Genomic DNA, 20,885 nt, shown 5'->3' with positions numbered 1-20,885 from the left:
ATATAAAAAACTATCAAATATTTGATAGTCAATCAAAGAATACAAGAATAATCTTTTTTCTGGAAGCTGTCTGTTATAGACCGGTCATATGGCAGCCAATTTAGTGTAGGAAACAGGTTGAACCTCGCAAAATGGACACAAGTCCGGTTTTATTTTTTTTCTGGTATATCAAGGGGTGCTTATTATGGGACTAACATTTTCTTATAAAATTTCGCCCCGGAACCCTACTTTTCATCCCTTTAAAGAAAGTAATTTGTGGTTTTTTCGAAACGTAGCCCTTCCTGTGCGTTTTACAAAAAATTTACTTAATAGTAAAATGAAGAGGACTATATTTCCTACTATTTATTTCCAGACAGCATATGTCTATCACACACCGTTTAGCGGGGGTGGCGCCCCAAAGTTGACAAATTTTTAAAAAAGATGTTTTAAAAAAAATTATTTTTCCCTTACTGTACTGAAAATTAAGAATAAACCCTGCGGTAATTAATCACAAATAAGTAGCTGATTTTTTGGTATAGGTTTCATTTAAGGGCAATTGCATTTTTTTTAATTACAGGGTGTTACATTTTAAAAACCCCTTTTTACACCTTCTGAACCGCCTATGCTAGAGTAAAAAAACTTTTAGCGATTATCCATGTACTGGTGTTATTTACAAATTTCTATAAATCAACCCCATTTTTTTCCGGAACCACCCAAAAAAAAGAGAATTAATAAAGAAAGTGATTTTCTTGGAATCCTTCACACCCATGCCCTTTATTAAAATGCTTCATATATTATTTTGTGCACGTTCTTATTGCCCATACATGGACACCAAAAGCGATTTCTTGATGCAACCCCTGTAGCCAAAAAAATAAAGGGGGTGTTGAAAAAAAATATTTTTTTTGCTTTTTGGCCCATATGGACATATGCTCCATCAATAGGGTTTTTCATAAATATACATGATTATTACAACATCCCTGCGGAAAGTACCCCTATCCCTCGGAGAGCATGTTTTTACGATTTTCTCATTACCTATGCATATTTTTTAAACAAAACTTATACAGAACTAAAGACCACTATATTCTGTACAAATAAGGTCCTACGCATTTTTTTCGTATAAGCAACCGTTACGGCACAGTGGCGCCGTAAACCTCAGAAATGCTTTGGCGGGCTTTTTGTTTTTTTTTTTTCGTCACCTATTCATTTTATTGATAACGTACTTATGGAAAATAAAAGAACACACTGTCTGCTACACATTATGACCTATGCATATTTTATTTCCTTTGTACCCTAAAGCCACAGTGGTGGCCCAAAATAAATTTTTGATTATTTTCTTTATTAATTCTCCTTTTTTTTGGGTGGTTCCGGAGAAAATATGGGGGTGTATTATACAAATTTGTAAATAACACTAGTAAAAATAATTAGAAAAATAATTTTTTTAAAAACATCTTTTTTAAAAATTTGTCAACTTTGGGGCGTCACCCCCGCTAAACGGTGGGTGATAGGCATATGCTGTCGCGAAAAAAAATAGTAGGAAATATAGACCTCTTCATTTTACTATTAAGTAAATTTTTTGTAAAACGTACAGGAAGGGCTACGTTTCGCAAAAACCACAAATTACCCCCTTTAAATGGATGAAAAGGGGGTTCCGGGGCAATAAAACCGGACTTGTGTCCATTTTGCGAGGTTCAACCTCTGTTTCCTACACTAATTGGCTTATTGCATCTCTTTCTTTACTTCTTGATACCTATTCCAGTATTCTGGAACACTGTACTAGCTTATACAGGTCTAAGGGATGGGTACCATATACATTTGGAGTCACTTGGTTGTCTCCAACATGAGTTTGTCTCCTACAATCTAGTGATTCGCAGTCATGCAAGATATGACTGTTTCAGGTTCTCTGCTACCGAGTCTGTAGCTTAAGTATCCATGAAATAATTTTATGCAATTTTCCTTGATTGGCTCATGTTCAGTAAGAGCCGTTTTACATGACCGAGATTTACTTCGAAAATTATTTCAAGAATAATAACGAGAATTTATGTAGTAAAATTATACAATTTTTCCATTGTTCCTTGTTTTACACCTACAGTTAAATCTTAACATAATTGTTTGAAACGCATGCGTAGTGTGTAATGTAACTGACATTAAATAGAATTTTGTTATAAATAAAAGGACACTGATGAAAGAAAACTAAGTTAGAGGTAACATAAGAAAATAGGAAATGTGAAATGATATTTTAAGGTTATAAGTTACAACTTTCATTTGTTTATTTTTTAGTAATATATTTGGAGAGAGAAGTAAATTCTTGTGCAAAAATAATTAATTTGAATAAATCAAAGATACTTCACTGAATAAACAAATCAGCACGTGTTTTAATTATAAAGGTTATGTTATCGTAAACACCACCGCGTTATTTAACGTTCTGCGCAGAAACTCGCGCAGTTTACTCTGAAAACTTTCTATAATATAGAACAGGTTCTAAATTTTTATATTGAAAATTATCATGGTAAATTTCAGAGTAAATCTTGTGTTTTACATCTAATATTTTTATTAGATAATTTTTCATGGTATGTAGTTATCAGCGTCAGTTTCGAAGTAACTCTCGGTCATGTAAAACAGCTCTAAGGAAGATTTTTATAATTCTGAGCTGATTCCTGCTTGTTTTCTGCAGTACTTTAGCCCTATTAGCACATGTTCATTCAATATACATCTTGCCATGTGTTTTACAGGGTATATTTTCCCAGTAAGAGTTACGCTATTTGTACGCACATTGAATTGGGACGGCCAGTATAAAATCGGCCGATATTTTACTGGTAGCAGGTGCTTGCAGACTCACCAGATTTTTACAGGTCAAGCAATCAGTTGCTTTGTTGTCGTGACACAAAATCATTTTTCAGGGCGCAGCAAACTTCTCTCCATGTACCCCTAGTAAGATTCCTGTCCTTAAATTTATCTTAAGTTTTATCCCACAAAACAGGTCTTGCCTCCACTAATGAAATAAGGACATCACTATCAGGAAAATCACCCATTGCAATCGTAATTATATAGCAAGCACTACCAAATAGTCCTGTCGCCAGTGGGGGTACAACGGCCTCCTTAATTCAGATGGACTTACCCAAAATTTTTTATGTATTTTGACCCGTAGAACACGAATTTTTTGGGAAACAGTTGATCTGGATGTCGATAAGATTGTTATAAACAAAGAAGTTGAGGAATCACTTAACAGCGATTTTTCGCTAAACAAAACATGTTTTTGTATTTTTTGGGTTATTCTAAGCAAAAAATGTTTTTACAAGTTTTTTCGTAGGATGCATAGTAAACGCGGTTGATCTTTCAAAAAATCGAAAAATTGGAATTTTTGAACCCGAATAACTTTTGATTGAAAAATAAAATAGCAATTCTGCTTACCGCATTTGACAGTGCAAATCAAATTCTATTGGTTTTGATTACTTTCATTGATAAAAATTAATTTTTTTATTGTTAAATAAAGCTATAAACACATAGTGATTAAATGATGTTTTCAATGTATTTCTCATTTGAAATCCAACGAGTAGGCGCGCGTACAGACAATTTCTACGTAGATTACGTGCATTAAACGCATGCATTGGGCACGGGAAACACTATGTGTTTATGGCGTTGTTTAACAAATAAAAACTTAATTTTTAGCAATGCAAATAATCAAAACCGATAGAATTTGACTTGAACTTTCAAATGCAATAAGCAGATTTGTTTTTGTATTTTTTCATCAAAAATTATTCGGGTTCAAAAATTGCACTTTTTCGATTTTTTGAAAGTTCAACCGCGTTTACCTCGAAAACTATGCATCCTACGAAAAAACTTATAAGACCATTTTTTGCTGAGAATAACCCAAAAAATACAAAAAAAATATTTTGTTTTGCGAAAAATCGCTGTTATGTAATTCCTCAAGTTCTTTGTTTATAACAATCTTATCGACATCCGGATCAACTTTTACCCAAAAAATTCGTGTTCTACGGGTCAAAATACATAAATAAAACTTGGGTAAATCCATCTGAATTAAGGAGGCCGTTGTACCCCCCTGGCGACAGGACTAAAAACTAAAATTAAAACGTAGTACCTAGTTACCTACAATTTCACTGATCAGTTGACTGGAATTGGCCGATAAAATATGGATGTGTGTACAGTACTGTATTTAGTTACATACTTCTGGGTCGTGCCGGTGGCAGTGGACGGCTGCTTACTGGCATTTTACAGGCACCAATCAGCGTTCGGCTTGTGCACAATGTCTTTTTCTCACATGTTGTTCACTATTGGAATTTGGATGGCCGCTATAAGACTGTCCAAAATCAGTGTATGTGCAGTTACACTTATGTTGCCTTCGGATTGTGGCATTTTTTGTATGCAAAAAAACTAGTATTATCTTTGTTAGGCCATTTAGTTATCGAATATGAAAATAATGACCTAATAAAGATAAATCGTCATTCTTACACACACTAAACCAAACTAGAACATTGTAAACTTACCTCTACGATAGTCTTCATGTGTTTTTTGATCAGTTCTTCTTCTACTACTTCAACAATTCGAGATTCTGTTGATTTATCTAAATAGTGTTTCGCACGATCGGATTCCTCATTGATTCGCGCTTCTACTTTGTTTATATACACTGATGCGCTATTTTCAGCCAGAAACCGTTGACTTTCCACCTAAAATAAACGTAAATTTAGTAAACCATGTGAAAATAAAGCGAAAACGAAGCTAATCCAAGCAATAAAAACTATACAGGGTGTTTCATAACTAAAATGTTGGTGGGAAACGGAAATACTTGAATGGTGAATAGAGATCACTAAGGCGGTTCTAGATATACTACATTTATTGCCTTACCGAATTTTATAACCGAGTTACAGGGTGTTTTATCGATTTTGCCCATTTCTTTCTGGACCCGTAACTTTAGAACCACCTTGTATATTTATTTGATATTTGGTACACATATGTCTCATTTAGAACCCAAACTACCTAACTACTAATCACAAAAAAATCCAGGTCCGGAAAAAAATTATAAATTCGTTGTAACCTTGAAACAATACCCTTTATATTGAAATTTTCAAAATCCGGTTGCATATTTGAAAAGAGCACAAAAAACTAAGTTTAATGGTTCGCTTCAATTTTTTTCCCAGGCAATTTCATGACATTGATTTTAAAATTATATTGAAATTCTTAAGAACTTTTAACTGATTATGATTAAACCTATATAATTAGTAATTAATTAATTACATAGTATTACATTGAGGCCATCGGTACATAATTCGCAAATATTTTGCGGGTATCCCTACTTTTTCTGTCTTTACACGGCAAATTACGTGTAGTAAAATTCACACTGGTATGGATATGTAAACATTACTAGAATGTCATTCTACTTGAAAATGTCATCATTAATTTAAAGAGATGGATTTTGAATGTTCTTGGATAACTGTTATTTTCATAATTGCAAATTATTAATTCAGTTAATAAATGTGATAATTTTTTCACTAACTATGTATTTAGTGATTGTAATAATTTATATGTACAACAAAAACTAATACTCAATCGAGAAAAGAGGAAACGTGTTTAAGTGATTTTTTAATTACAGTGGAACCCCGATAAGTCGGCCCCCGATAACCCGGACCGATTTTCATCAGATAAACATTTTGATTTCCAATATTTTGTATTTTGACAACGACCCGATTTGGGCGTCGAAACGTTCATAAAATTATTTTTCAATTTAGTTGTGGCTTATTTCCCATCAAAATAGTTAATTATCAGACAAACCTTTCAACAATAAAAATGTATGTAATATAATATTTTTGAGAGATAATGTGTATGTGTGTAATTTGAACTATACGATAGTAAAAATGACTCATAGCACACGCCGCAGAAACAACAGGCACCTGTCTGTAGTACCTATTCCTTTTTATTTCAAACTGTCTTAGCATTGTTTAGGAAAGACTATTTAAAAAATTCTTTTATAAACAATGGTCTTTAGTTTTCACTGTTCTTAAATAACATAACATGGTTGTGACTGTATTGTGTGTCTTGTATTGTTCGCTTCCGTTTGCTTACTTTTGTGTTTGGTGTTTTTTTTTAGTAATTTTAATGTGTAGGTACTGTGCATATTTATAAATATATTTCATGTTATTTCAATTTTAACGCAGTTTATCTGTAAGTATACCGTATTTTATTAATTTTTACCATATTCTCCGGCTATCCCGGATTTTCGATAACCCGGATTGGCCGCGGTCCCGATTAATCCGAGTAGTTATCGAGGTTCCACTGTACTATGGAACGCTTACAATTTTGAACATCTTTAACAACAAAATACTTGGATCACAGAATATATTATCCGGATGTATTCTCTGCTTGGATCTTCCACAAATAATACACAATAAATAACTTTTTATTAAGTTCACGTCTTAAATCAATTATTTATCAAATACACTATATATCAATATTATTTAATCAACAACAATATTCCCGATGCCATGTCAAATATTTAAAATTGTCACTGATTGTCACTGTCTGACTGACAGTATACTGATAATATTCTATTCGACTGAGTGCGTTGTATGACAAAGATAGATTTGGAAATATTACCACGGACATTGTGTTCATTTTTTTCGAATCCTGAAAAAACCAATAAATATTTTTGAAAAATTTAAACGCAGAATGAAAGACTATATTATTACCGAGGGCCGAAAGTCTCTTAGAATAAATAAAAAGTTTATTTTGAATGAGATATTTTAAATTAAATATCACACTAAATTTTCTCTTAGTTTTTCACCCCTGTAACTTACTAAAATAAACATTATACAAGTTCTCAGGGACTTTAGGCCCTCGCCAATAACGTAATATTTCATTCTGCGTTTAAATTTTTCAAAAATACTTATTAGTTTTCTCAGGATTCGAAAAAAATGAATCCCCATTTGAATAGCATTGCAGCCGAAAATCCGTACCCATCCTCTTAAAAAACATTATTAGAAAAAAAATGGACAGTCAATTATCTAAATTATGTATATATTTTAGTTTGTTCCTATATATATAGTTGTTAGGGTTCATAGAATATATTATACCCTCCTATATATTACAAATCAAATTTACCTTATAAAATTCTGCAGACTGTTGCAAAAAAGGCCGTTCAAAGTCTTCTTCATAGACAACTCGGGAGTTGATTCCAAGTACCATTAACATTTGACACGCATTTTTAATTGAAATTCTATCAACTTTTTCTCCTCTACGTTCTCGCATTACCATATCTAATAAAGTCTCTCGAAGATGATCTCTAATACAGCCATAACGTACCACCTAAAATGATAAAAATGGATTATAATTTGTACATGTCAAAAAATCGATACAGGATTTTAAAATATTTTCAGCTAAGTTTCAATGATATAAGATATAATGATTAGAATTTTTTAATTTATTTATAATACAATACAAAAATGTATATTTTACCTGATCTCTAAAAATGATAAGTCCCAAATTATATACATTATCAACATCGTTTTGTTGGACATAGACCCTGTCCATATACATGAGTATATCTCTAATCATAACCATGGAGGTCTGATGATCATTCCAAGCTTGATTCAAAGTCATAAGGAAATTATTATGTAAAGATCGTAACACATCTTCTCTAACCTAAAAATAAGAAAGAAAATTGGGACTTATCGAACAAACATATATTGTCTTATATTTATCTTATATACATGTTTTCATATTTTATCTCGTATTTTTAATCCCTAAATTCATTTCTTCATATGATACTGTGGCGTAATTGTCTTTTTACGTGGTTGACTCTACTATTTTATTGTTTATGTTTTTAGGCACTAAGTTTAATTTAATTGACTTTATTTATTTTTAATAACTTACACTTAAAGAAATAAAGAACACTGAATTTATATCCTTTAATAACACTAATTTACAAACTTAACATTAAAATACTACATTATTTTTATTCGTTACAAAATAACCACGGCTTTATTAAAGATTACACTAAAACAACAATTTATCTAAATGTCTAATATGTACCATTTACATTTACATTTATTTCGCGTCCGAACATCGAAAAATGTTACTCGACCGACGACTACAAATTTATAACTAACTCTAATTTCAAAAATGTCTCTTTATATAGATATAAAAATTAATCTACTGATTTCCAGAAAAAATCGAAAGATATCTATTATTTACAAAGCAACAAAAGAAAGGTGTATTAGGTGACCTTCTAGATATGCCGATACGTTCGTAAACAGCTGTCTCGCCGACGAACAGGGTTTCAGACACTTCGGCGCCAGAAAGTTCTGGCGTTGACAGGGCCGGCCTGGGACCGTGACAATACCCTTAGGTTTTTCACAAGAACTCATGGTATTAGAATGTATTGATATATATACTGTTAAGATATGTAAAATTTGAATTAATATGGTTTCGATCTTAATATTTTAGAAAAGTTAAAACATATAATAAAAATATACCAAAATTCATTTCGAAGAAATGAAAGTCAATTATCTTTGGATGGCCGTAGGTAAACAAAATTTAAATAGGGATTAAGTATTCTCTTTGTACAGTTAGTATGATAAGAAAGTGGTTATGTGTTTGGACAATGAGACCGGGTTTCCCAAATGGACTTTTGCGGCGAGGGAACAATTGTATTTAGAAATTTAAATGAATGTAATCTTTGTTTAGATATTAAGAAAGGAAAAAAAAACCGATTGGCATGTAATTAGTTTTAGGAAATTTCTAATGGTAGGGAAAATTGGTGTTTGTTATCTGAAAGGTAGATGGGGATAAAATTGAGGAACTCGGATTGGTGAAGAAGGAAAAAGGAGGGGCTAGGTATGAAGAATGGGAGTTTAGCGAAATGTTAGAGGGTGGAAGAAGAGTCAGTTGTTAAATGATCGTTAAGTCGACTAGTGGTGATCTCTAAGAGTCTCCTGAAGTAGTAAGGCAGATAAGTGAATAGTTGTGAGTTTGTTGAAATAAGTGTCCTGACGGAAGCTCATCACGTAAAGCATTGTAAGTTATATTGTTCTACTTATATTCCAAGAGTCACCGTTGCATGCCGGAACGAGAAATAGATTCAGTTTATCGAGAGGAGAAAAGGCTAGCATTGTTTTTTGAAAGATACGTGCATCTGTAGGGGGTCATTAATGACAATAGGCTTGCAATAATTTGTTGCGAGATTGCTGACTACATAGGGGGCTGCTAAGAGTAAATTGTAGGCGACCAGAGACAAGAATTTGGACAACTCATCATCCGAGAGACAGTTTTATTTTTTTTGTAGAATTATTCATAACGCAAATTTCAATAAGTACTTTAGATAGTGGTAGGGTTATTTCAATAATCAGAATAGGAGATATTATTTTTAGAGGATATTTTGAGGGTGAATTTATTTCAATAGATGCTTTTGTACCATATATGTGTTTTATTCCGTTAATCTTTGACCTTATTTATCATATGTAAAGCAAAGGAGATATTGAAGCACGAGAATATAAAACCCTGAGATTAGAGCATTAAATAGTGTGATTAAATCATAAGTGCATCATTAAAATTAAATTTAATTAATTAGTTAATTATCTAATCAAGTGCTTTGAGCACACCGATCTTTGAATATCACATTAACTGGAGCCCAGAACGTGGTGGCTTAAAAATATCGCAGCTTTGCATTTGATGGTAGGGAAAGAGATAAGGAATAACTACAGGTGATCCAGAGATAATTTGACAATTTTTCCAGGTGTAAAAATAATTTTGATTTATGGATTGATCGTAGGTATTTGATATTTACTGCCATTGAATTATTTGATTTTTTTTTACCAATCGTACATTTGATATTTATTTTGAAATTTACTGATTGCATATTTGATATTTGTGGAGAAAATTTATTAAATTTGGGGAGAAATATTTGTCGTGTTCTGCAACTTATAGAGTGTTGTAAAATTTCACATTTGGCGGGGACAAAGAAAACAGTAACGAAAAGAAACAACATGTCGACCACAAGGAGGCAAAGCAAAATGCAAGAAAACAGAGAAGAGGAAAAAATTGTTGAAGAAGGATTGGATAATGAAGGAGATACAACGATTATGGAGAGAAAAGAACAGGAATTAACAGGAATAGAGAAACTATTGCAACTGATGCAACTCCAATCACAACAAATGGATAGAAATCAACAGGAAACAAAAAGGACAATGCAAGAAAATCAACAGGAATCAAAACGAGCCATGGAAGAAACACAACAAAAAATAGAGAAAAATCAACAGGAAGCAAAACGAGCCATGGAAATAACACAACAAAAAATGGAAGAAACACAAAGAGAAATATCACAGAGAATAGAACAGAAATTGGAAGAGAATGATGGCAAATTGGAAAAGCGTTTGGAAAAATATGAAAATGAAGTGAAAGCTTGTTTAGAAAAAGTTAGAGAAGAAACAGAAAGGAAACTGAAGATGCAACGAGAAGAAATAGAAACTAAAATGAAGAATATTAAGACTGTGCAGAAGATGGAATTAGAACAGTTAGAAAGCAAATTTGAAAATGCAATACAAGAAGACAGGCGAGAAATAGAAGAAAAATTTAAGCAAAACGAAAAACAAATTGCGGAACTCAAGAATCAACAGAATTGTGGAGAAAGAAGGGAAATGATTATCCTTGGTACAAGCGACGCGAAAATACAATTTGGAGGGGATATTAGAAAAACACACCCAGTACCATTTGTTAAAAATTTGAAAACCAAATTGCAACATATTAGATATTTTGACGACTGCAAACTGCAAAGAAACAATTAGAAACCATCTGAAAGAAGGAGCAGCGTTATGGTATGAAAGTAAAGAAGATGAGTTTGAAAATTGGACAGATTTCGAAAATAAATTTCTCAACTATTTCTGGGGGAAAGTTAAACAGAGGGAAATCAACCAAGAGCTACAGAATGGAAGATATCACGAGAAAATGGGAATATCGGAAGAAAGATATGCTTTGCAGATATATAACAATTCCAAATATCTAGACTACAAATACTCTACCGAACAACTGGTAGAAATGATAAGCAGACATTTCGAAGAAACGCTGGAGGACCACGTGATTTTGAGAAACTATCAAGATATTGATAGTTTGTGCCAATTCCTTCAAGTAAGGGAAGCAAAAAGAAGAGAAATGCGAAACAGAAGACAACATGAACAATATAATGGACCGGCAAGAAGGTATCAATCAAATTATGACCAGAGAAACCGACATGCCCAATCAACAAACGAAGATAGGCCGAGAGAATACCAAAATTACAATAGACAACAAAATTATGATAACAGGAATCACGCAAAAAATAGAACATATGAAAATCACAACAGAAACAGAGATGCACAAAATCCTCCGACTAGGAATACGAACGAACAAAGGGACGGTAGAAACAATCAGAATTTCCAACGACAAAATAGAAGGGAGATGAATCATGTAACAATAGAAAACGAGGAAGAAGATGTATGCAATGAATCCAGACAGGATTTTCAATAAAGCATCCACTGAACAAACATAAACAACTCTCCGATATATTTTGTCATCCGAGAGAGTTTATACAGTTGGCGGGAAATGAAAGACAAAGTTCTAATTCAAATTTAATATTCTTAGATGCATTTATAAAACATAAAGCGATTAAAATTTTGATTGATTCTGGATCGGAGATATCGTTAATCAATAAGAAACTAGTAAAAGAATTAAATTTGGACAGATTTGTGTATAAAATTCCTAGGGTTGTTTTAGTGGGTGCAAACAAAAAAAAATTGACGACAGTAAATGAAGGTTTGGGAGTGCGGATCAGAGTGGGAGACAAATACTATATTATGCAATGTGTGGTGATCGAAGATTTAAACCATGATATGATAGCGGGAATTGATGAATTGAGTGAAAAACATATCACCATAAATTTTTCGGAGAATCAACTGGAAATCAAAGCAGAACCAGACAACATAGAAGAAGAAACGGAAATAGAGAGGAAAATAATTGTTGAAAAGATAAATGAACAGGAAAAACATAAAGAAATCAATATGACTGTAGAGGAAAAACCGAAAGTACAAGAAAAAAATCAACCAGAAAAAAAAAGAAGGAAGAAAAAGAAGAAGAGTTCAAAAAGAACGAAGGAAAACACGGTGGATACAAGAGAAAGTACAGCGTTACTGAATTAGAGTTCGCCAGTGTGTTATTTTGTGTAAATAAATTACGGTTTTACCTACTAGGGGCAAAATTCACCGTTGAAACAGACCATGCAGCTTTGGTACATATAATGAAAAATAGGCTGGTAAATAATAGAATTCATAGGGGCATTCTTTTACTTCAAGAGTATGATTTTGAATTTAAATATATCAAAGGAACTGACAATATCTTGGCTGATGCGTTGACGAGAGATGAACAATTCCGCAAAGAGGACCACAAAACTCTCCACGTTGGCATGAACATAATGAGAGAAGAAGCAGGCTTATTTTCTTTGGCTCAGATCAGGGAAAATCAGGAACAACTGGATGAAAGAGAAAAGCAAAGGACCGAACAAGAAGATAACTTATATTTTAAGAGGGTCGATGGTAAAGAACTATATGTAATCACGGAACAGATGGCAAAAGAAGTTTTAGCAAAATTACACTGTGACAACGGACACATTGGAAGCAGGAAGGTGTGGCTTATGTTCAGGGAGAACTACATTTGTCGACAGGACTATACAATAGCCAAAGAGATGACTCGAAATTGCGAGACATGCCAAAAGTGTAAAAGTAAGAATTTCAAAAACGAAAACATCACAAAAAACGTCATAGCTCGGAAGAAACTGGATATTGTCGCCATTGATATGTTGAGCGATTTAATAACAACAACACAGAGGAATAAACACATATTAGTTATGGTGGATGTTTTCTCAAAGTATTTAAAACTGTACCCATGTAGAACCACGAAAGGAGCTGAAATACTTCGGAAGATAGACGATTTTATCGAAACAGTGGGAAGACCAGACAATATTTTGTTGGACAATGCGACATACTTTAGGAATGACCGTTTTAAAGGGGAATTAAGAGAGAGAGGCATAAATACAAAATTTGTAAGCATCCGACATCCACAGAGCAACCCATCAGAGCGTTTTATACAAGAAGTCACAAAATTTCTAAGAATTGCTGCGGAAGAACATCATCGACATTGGGACAGAAAAGTGTTTGAAATAGAGACGTATTTGAACTGTGCACCAAATACGGTTACCAAGGAGACGCCTTTATATGTAATGAAAGGAACAATGCCTACGAGACCGTGGGAAGACACCGCCCCCAGACAATACGAAGAAGTGATCGAGGTGGTTCAACGAAGATTGAGACGAAGTGGAGAGAAATATCTCCAAAGGCAAGAGAGGACCCGAAGAAGAAGGCCGGTTACATTCCAGAAAGGGGATAAAGTTTTAGTGAGGGCACTGAGGGTGTCCAATTTACAAAATGGTATTTGTGCTAAATTGATGCCGGTATTTGAAGGTCCATATAGGGTCAATACGGAAAATGGGGTAAATAGTTATGAATTAGCGCATATAGAGACAGGCAAGATACGGGGTATTTTTAACATTCACGACATTTATAAGTATCATGAGTAGAGTTTGGTAACATAATGGAATAATTTGATCCTAAAAAAAACTTGTGTCATTTAAATAAATAACAGAATTTTTTCGGCAAATCAAATGGCGGGGAGTTGTTAAGATATGTAAAATTTGAATTAATATGGTTTCGATCTTAATATTTTAGAAAAGTTAAAACATATAATAAAAATATACCAAAATTCATTTCGAAGAAATGAAAGTCAATTATCTTTGGATGGCCGTAGGTAAACAAAATTTAAATAGGGATTAAGTATTTTCTTTGTACAGTTAGTATGATAAGAAAGTGGTTATGTGTTTGGACAATGAGACCGGGTTTCCCAAATGGACTTTTGCGGCGAGGGAACAATTGTATTTAGAAATTTAAATGAATGTAATCTTTGTTTAGATATTAAGAAAGGAAAAAAAAACCGATTGGCATGTAATTAGTTTTAGGAAATTTCTAATGGTAGGGAAAATTGGTGTTTGTTATCTGAAAGGTAGATGGGGATAAAATTGAGGAACTCGGATTGGTGAAGAAGGAAAAAGGAGGGGCTAGGTATGAAGAATGGGAGTTTAGCGAAATGTTAGAGGGTGGAAGAAGAGTCAGTTGTTAAATGATCGTTAAGTCGACTAGTGGTGATCTCTAAGAGTCTCCTGAAGTAGTAAGGCAGATAAGTGAATAGTTGTGAGTTTGTTGAAATAAGTGTCCTGACGGAAGCTCATCACGTAAAGCATTGTAAGTTATATTGTTCTACTTATATTCCAAGAGTCACCGTTGCATGCCGGAACGAGAAATAGATTCAGTTTATCGAGAGGAGAAAAGGCTAGCATTGTTTTTTGAAAGATACGTGCATCTGTAGGGGGTCATTAATGACAATAGGCTTGCAATAATTTGTTGCGAGATTGCTGACTACATAGGGGGCTGCTAAGAGTAAATTGTAGGCGACCAGAGACAAGAATTTGGACAACTCATCATCCGAGAGACAGTTTTATTTTTTTTGTAGAATTATTCATAACGCAAATTTCAATAAGTACTTTAGATAGTGGTAGGGTTATTTCAATAATCAGAATAGGAGATATTATTTTTAGAGGATATTTTGAGGGTGAATTTATTTCAATAGATGCTTTTGTACCATATATGTGTTTTATTCCGTTAATCTTTGACCTTATTTATCATATGTAAAGCAAAGGAGATATTGAAGCACGAGAATATAAAACCCTGAGATTAGAGCATTAAATAGTGTGATTAAATCATAAGTGCATCATTAAAATTAAATTTAATTAATTAGTTAATTATCTAATCAAGTGCTTTGAGCACACCGATCTTTGAATATCACATTAATACTTCGTTCACTTCCAAAAGATGCCTGATCGGTGGGTTTGTCGTATCATCGTAGGCTTGTCATTGGTTAGAAATAAAGTAAAATTGGTTAGAAATAAATTAAAATTGGTTAAAAATTAATTTATAACCAATGACAAGCTGTGACGACACAACAAACCCACCGATCAGGTATCTGAAACTGGCATCTTGGCTTACCTTGGAAGTTTTTTTTTTGTAAGCATTTATTAACAATCAGAATTACATATTCTATAATCTAATTTGATAACAAGTACAATAACATATATCAATGTATTATTGTACACTAAAATGGCGTTATGAGGTACATCACCCAGCGGTTTCACCTCAGTTTCAGCGAAGATCTATGGGCCATAATCTTCGCAATCTTCTGTTGTTTAGTGGCTGCAGTAATGGTAATATTAATTGGTTGGGGTGGTCTTCCAATTTCTCGTGATGTCTGTTGGCTCTTTCTTGAATTACTGTGCTGACTAACGGGATGTTTAGGTCTGTATGAAGGGTTTGGTTGGAAATGTACCACGGGGCATTTGCGATGGTGCATAGAATTTTTAATTGAGTTCTTTGGATAATTTTTGTGTTTGATTTGCTGGCACAACTCCATAGTTTTATACCGTACGTCCATATAGGTTTGATGACTGTTTTATAAATCAGCAGTTTGTTCTCAATTGAGAGTCGAGATTTTCTACCTATAAGCCAATTAATTTCTTTCACTCTCAACTCAATTTGTTTCTTCTTCTTTAAAATGTGTTGTTTCCAGTTTAATTTAGAATCAAGATGAAGCCCCAGGTATTTGACGATGTTCTGTTGTGGTATGTTGACTTGATTAAGGCTAATATTTGGGCATTGGTCTTTCCTTAGTGTGAAAGTTATATGTGTTGACTTAGTTTCATTAGCTTTTACCTTCCATTTCTTTAACCACTGTCCAATTTGGTCTAGGTGTTCTTGAAGTTTTAATACTGCAGCTCTTGGATTCTCTTCAGTTGCAAATATTGCTGTGTCATCAGCGAAAGTTCCAATGGTGGTTTGTGGAGAGGTTGGTAAATCGGATGTGTACAGTACATAAAGAAGTGGACCCAATATACTACCTTGTGGGACTCCTGATTGAATTTTGTTACGGTTTGATAGTTCATCCTCCACTTTAGTTTCAAATTCTCTGTGATTTAGATATGATTTTAATAAGTCAAAGTATTTGTTGGGTAGGGATTTTTTGATTTTATAAAGTAATCCTGGGTGCCATACCTTATCAAATGCTTGGCTGATGTCCAGAAAGGCTGCTGTGCAATACTGTTTATTGTCCAAAGCTCTATTAATTACATTTGATATGCGATGGCATTGTTGCACTGTAGAATGACCTTGCCGGAATCCAAATTGGTGTTCTGGGATCCAGTTTTGGAATTCTAGGTCGCTCATATTCTTTTAAGTAACAGCTTTTCAAGAAGTTTTGACATTATTGGCAGTAGACTTATTGGGCGGTATGATGAAACATCCGTTAAAGCTTTACCAGGTTTCGGTATCATAATTACTTGGGCAATTTTTAGTGAACAAAGTTTTTACCTTGGAAGTGAACAAAGTATAGTTAGCTTACACCTATTCCGTGGATAAAGAAAGTACTGTCATGACATGAACCTCAACGAATAATAGGAATAACTAAGTCAATGTAAAGTTTCTTATCAAAAAATCAAACCAAAGTTGTGCAATAACATTTGAAAAAATAATGTCTTTTTGATGCATCTGGGGAAAAAAGACGATGTATTAGATGTATGAGCATCGGGACATCATGTTCTTTTTATGGTGCTATCTTCTTAAAAGACGACTGGCTACAATTTCGGCAAATTATTTCCAATTTTGAACCATCCTTAAAAGTAATAATGAATTTAAACCTCTTACTAACTTAACATGAAACCGGCAGAAACATCAAAAAGGAGTCACATAAAAAATCTCACAAAAAAAGAATGTCTTAAGAAGAAAGTGAGAAAGTCTTACCTTCACTTCTAAATGTTGGGTGACCACTTCCTTTAATCCTGTATAAAGGCGTTCACCATGTTTGTGTAATACCATGGTGTATGCATTTCGATATAATTCTTCAAAACTTAAACCTGAGTTATTTTTCTTTTGAATTTCTTGTATAGCATTCTTTAATAAAGCCCATATACTTTCTACATATTTTTCATCCATAGTCATCTGAAAAGTAGAAGTTACTTTAGTAAAAAATACTTATATGTTATATGAAATATCATAACCGAATGACAGAAGTATCATAAAAGTAACTACAGACCAATTATTAGTATTTTCTTGTATACCTAAAATTCTAGAGAGTATATTATGCGAGTCTATTAACAGGTTGATTACCGACGGACAAAACGGCCTCCTTTGGTAACGCCGACTACTCTGTGAGTCTTACTTCAATTATGTGATCTGTACTCCGATTGAAGTAACCGGCATCATCGAAGGAGGCTGGCACACTCCGATCGGAGTAGTCAGCAATCAAACTGCTTTACGTAACAGTCCTTTCTAGTAGATCTACTTCGACAAGTCTTTCACTATTTACACAATATATTTCTGAGGCTTTGGAGACGAAACTCAAAAGACAACCAAAATGAGGGCATCCACACCCAGCAACAGAGCCAGAAATATGAGACCCCAATTCACTGTTAATAACTCTACTTTTGTGGACAAATTCACATACTAATATGACAACTAATGATAACTCCATAACACATAAAATAAAATGGAGAATAATTCTGGCGAACAAGTGCTACTTTGGGGTGCATAAATACATGAAAGGTGCAAACTTAAGCCGGAAAACAAAAATAATATCCAAAACATATTTACTGCCAGTGCTGACATATGGATCAGAAACATGGATAATCTCAAAGAGAGATAAAAACCTCTTGCTCATATTTGAACAAAAAATCCTTAGAGGAATATTCAGTAGTATTTATGTATAGATTTCATATTATATAATAAAGTCATAAATACTTTAGGCCCTACATTAAGGAAAAACGGTTCCATATTTCAAAACTCATTTTTTTATTTTCAACTGATTGGTAAAAACTACATAATATGAATGCAGGACAAGTTTTCATTTTCCTTCGTTATTGTGAACCATATCAGATATTAATTCAAACAGGACACATAAAAAAAGAAGTGAATCATTACATTTTAAGTTATGGAATTCAAGCTAAATAGAACCAAAAGAAAAAGGGAGTACAGATAAAGGAAATACATATGAGGTGATATGTGAGACTTAATTTAAAAAAACGGAGAAGTCTTAGTAAAAATATAGATAATTGGACGAAACCATCTTTATGAAAGCTATATCACAATGAGCTCTATAAATCTGGTCAAATAAAATGATCTGAATTGAAGTAGATTTGATCATCTAAATAGAATAGTTACTTTTCTCTATTCATAGAACTATCTATTTAAACTATAAAGTAAGATTAACCTTTTGTAAATAACTTAATATGGATATTTACATTATCTTCTGTAGAATCAAAATTACACCAATATTTGGTAGGTTCAATTTTCATTACTAAACTAGATAACTTTGCGTCATAACTCCAATGCAGAGAATCATAAATAAAATGGAAACTACTTCATTAGTTTGGCAAAACGATGCGGAAAATATTTAAACTTGAAGTGTTATGAGTAGTTTTAAAATGACAATGAATTTTGCAATTATTGAAAATGACAGGAGTCGTGGAAATGACAGATAAAGAGTGATTTGGAAGAATATATTCTCAAATTTGTGATTTGTGTGTGTATATTTGTCGTGTTGTAAGTTGCTATTTTCTATTTCATTCATGTTTTAATCGTTCTTAACCTGACATAATTAAACTCATACCATTACCACACCTCACCAAAAGCTTTTTACAAGTTAACATAGGCAGCGATTTTGATATGGCTTAGATCCAGACTACATCAAGACGCCTCTAAATCGTGCTGCTCATCGCCTTGCAAAGACACCAAAAACCCAAAAGAAGAAGAAATTTGTGATTATTAAGAACTGAGAAATAAACTAATATGTGTGACTAATGTCCAAAAGATTTACTATTATTACCAAATTATTGTTATATCTGCATTATGATTTGAAAACAAAGAAACTTAACACATTCGCTGAGCATAACTCCGATAGGAGTTAGAGTGGTCCTGTGCTGGATGCGCATGACTCTGATCAGGGACAGTGACCCATTGATTTTCAATATAATATATATTTTTGCCGCTTCTGGATAACAACTCTCAAAAAAAGTCAGCAGCAAATGAGTTAAGCTTCAAATGTCTCTTAGATATTTAAAAACTATACATTATAATATGTAATAACTGTAGCTGCCCTATTCTTTTTATGATCCCAAAGATTTCTTATACAATTTATAGTGTCTTTTCATGGATTCTGATGGTCTTTTAGTGGACTAAGTATCTTTCTGTATATCAAAACATTCTTTCACGTGTTTTTATTCTTTTTTTTTTTTGCTGATGACATATCTTTTTCTTTCATTTTATATTTGGTTTGTTTCTTGATATTTTACTTGATGGGATGATATTATATAGTTGAATATGATTCTTAATGGAAGACAGGATCTACATCAAGATCAAATACATAAAAGGAAAACAAACATTTGTAAAATGATAGGTAAAAACTTCTTGACTACAGATTACAAAAGACTTCCAGTCGTCATCAAGCCGCATGAGCCACAGTTGTTGTATCAATCCTGTGTAAGCTAAAAAGGATTGAATTATCACGGCTGTAAATGTTTAAAACTGTTTTTGTAAGTTTATTTGACGGACCGATTTTTTTAATGTTATGGAAGTCAATGTGTTAATTCACATCTAGAAAAACCATTTGAAATATTGTGACAATGGATTAAAAATGAGTAATTGGCATAATAAAGAATGATTACATATTATCTATCTTCAAGTTTTAAATTCATTTATTTATTTATTTATTTACTTATCAACGGGCAATCACCCAATTAAAATACAGTATAAACATTAATCACATGAGATTTTTAACCTAATCTACAGTACATTTAAAAATTTTAGTCATACAAACTAGGAACATTAATTAACTATTTTCTATGGGAAATAAGCCACAATTTTACTAAAAAAATGAATTTATTAACGGTTCGAAGCCCAAATCGGGTTTCGTTGTCAAAATACAAAATACTTCTAGTAGTATTTTGTATTTTGACAACGAAACCTGATTTGGGCTTCGAAACGTTAATAAATTCATTTTTTTAGTAAAATTGTGGCTTATTTCCCATAGAAAATAGTTAATTATAAAAAATGCCACAAGGAAATAGCTTCAGAACAACATTAGGAACATTAAATAACAAACATTAACAAAAAATGTACAGAACACAAGGACATTAAGTTATCACACACAGTTTTTAAGCTGAGCTTTAAATTATTTTGGAAAACTATAACAATCTAAACTTTCCGAATATTGGTTAGCAAACCTAGGTGTTCTAGACATGAAGGAGTTGTGTCCATAGTTTGTGCGATGGGGTCTAACGTAAAAGGGTTGATTTAGCCTTGTTTGTCTACTGGGAACATGGAGGCTAATTTTCTCCAATAGTTGAGGACCAAAATTATTGGAGTGTAGTATGCTATAAAACATTGTGAGATCCTTATGCATGCGTCGGATTTGGAGAGAGGTTATGTTGAGAGACTTTTCCATATTAGAATAGTTAATTTCATCAACCCTCTGGTTTTGTTTAAATGCAACAAATCTTAAGAACTTGTGCTGAACTCTCTCAATAGCTTGAACATGGGTGTTATAGTGTGGAGACCAAACACATGAACAGTAATCTAGGTGAGGTCTCACAAGTGAACAATACAAATATTTTTATGGATGGGATATTTAGAGTCTTTAGCACAACATTTGATAAACCCTAAAAGTTGAAGTGATTTTGAGACAATAGATGAGATATGGGGGATGTAGGATAAGCTGAAATC

General features: G+C 33.0%; 1 protein-coding gene across 4 annotated transcripts in view; it reads right to left on the bottom strand.

The window, feature by feature from the left end:
• LOC114331163 (cullin-3) overlaps nt 1-20,885 on the bottom strand; it is a 69,046-nt gene that overhangs the window by 33,487 nt on the left and 14,674 nt on the right. For 2 of the 4 annotated variants that reach the window (XM_028280649.2, XM_028280652.2), the window contains exons 2-5: nt 16,911-17,108; nt 7,444-7,629; nt 7,090-7,293; nt 4,482-4,661 (exon numbers count right to left, since the gene is read on the bottom strand). In XM_028280649.2, coding sequence (XP_028136450.1) covers nt 4,482-4,661; nt 7,090-7,293; nt 7,444-7,629; nt 16,911-17,108 — 768 coding nt within the window. Of the gene's footprint in view, nt 1-4,481; nt 4,662-7,089; nt 7,294-7,443; nt 7,630-7,860; nt 7,990-16,910; nt 17,109-18,406; nt 18,559-20,885 lie in introns of those variants that run through there. The other 2 variants (XM_028280650.2, XM_050659013.1) reach the window with 2 other exon arrangements.

The sequence above is a fragment of the Diabrotica virgifera genome, chromosome 1 (genome assembly GCF_917563875.1).
Source record: "Diabrotica virgifera virgifera chromosome 1, PGI_DIABVI_V3a".
NCBI lineage: Eukaryota > Metazoa > Arthropoda > Insecta > Coleoptera > Chrysomelidae > Diabrotica > Diabrotica virgifera.
Note: the sequence above shows the minus strand (reverse complement) of the source record. Positions and strands in the feature narration are given on the sequence as shown.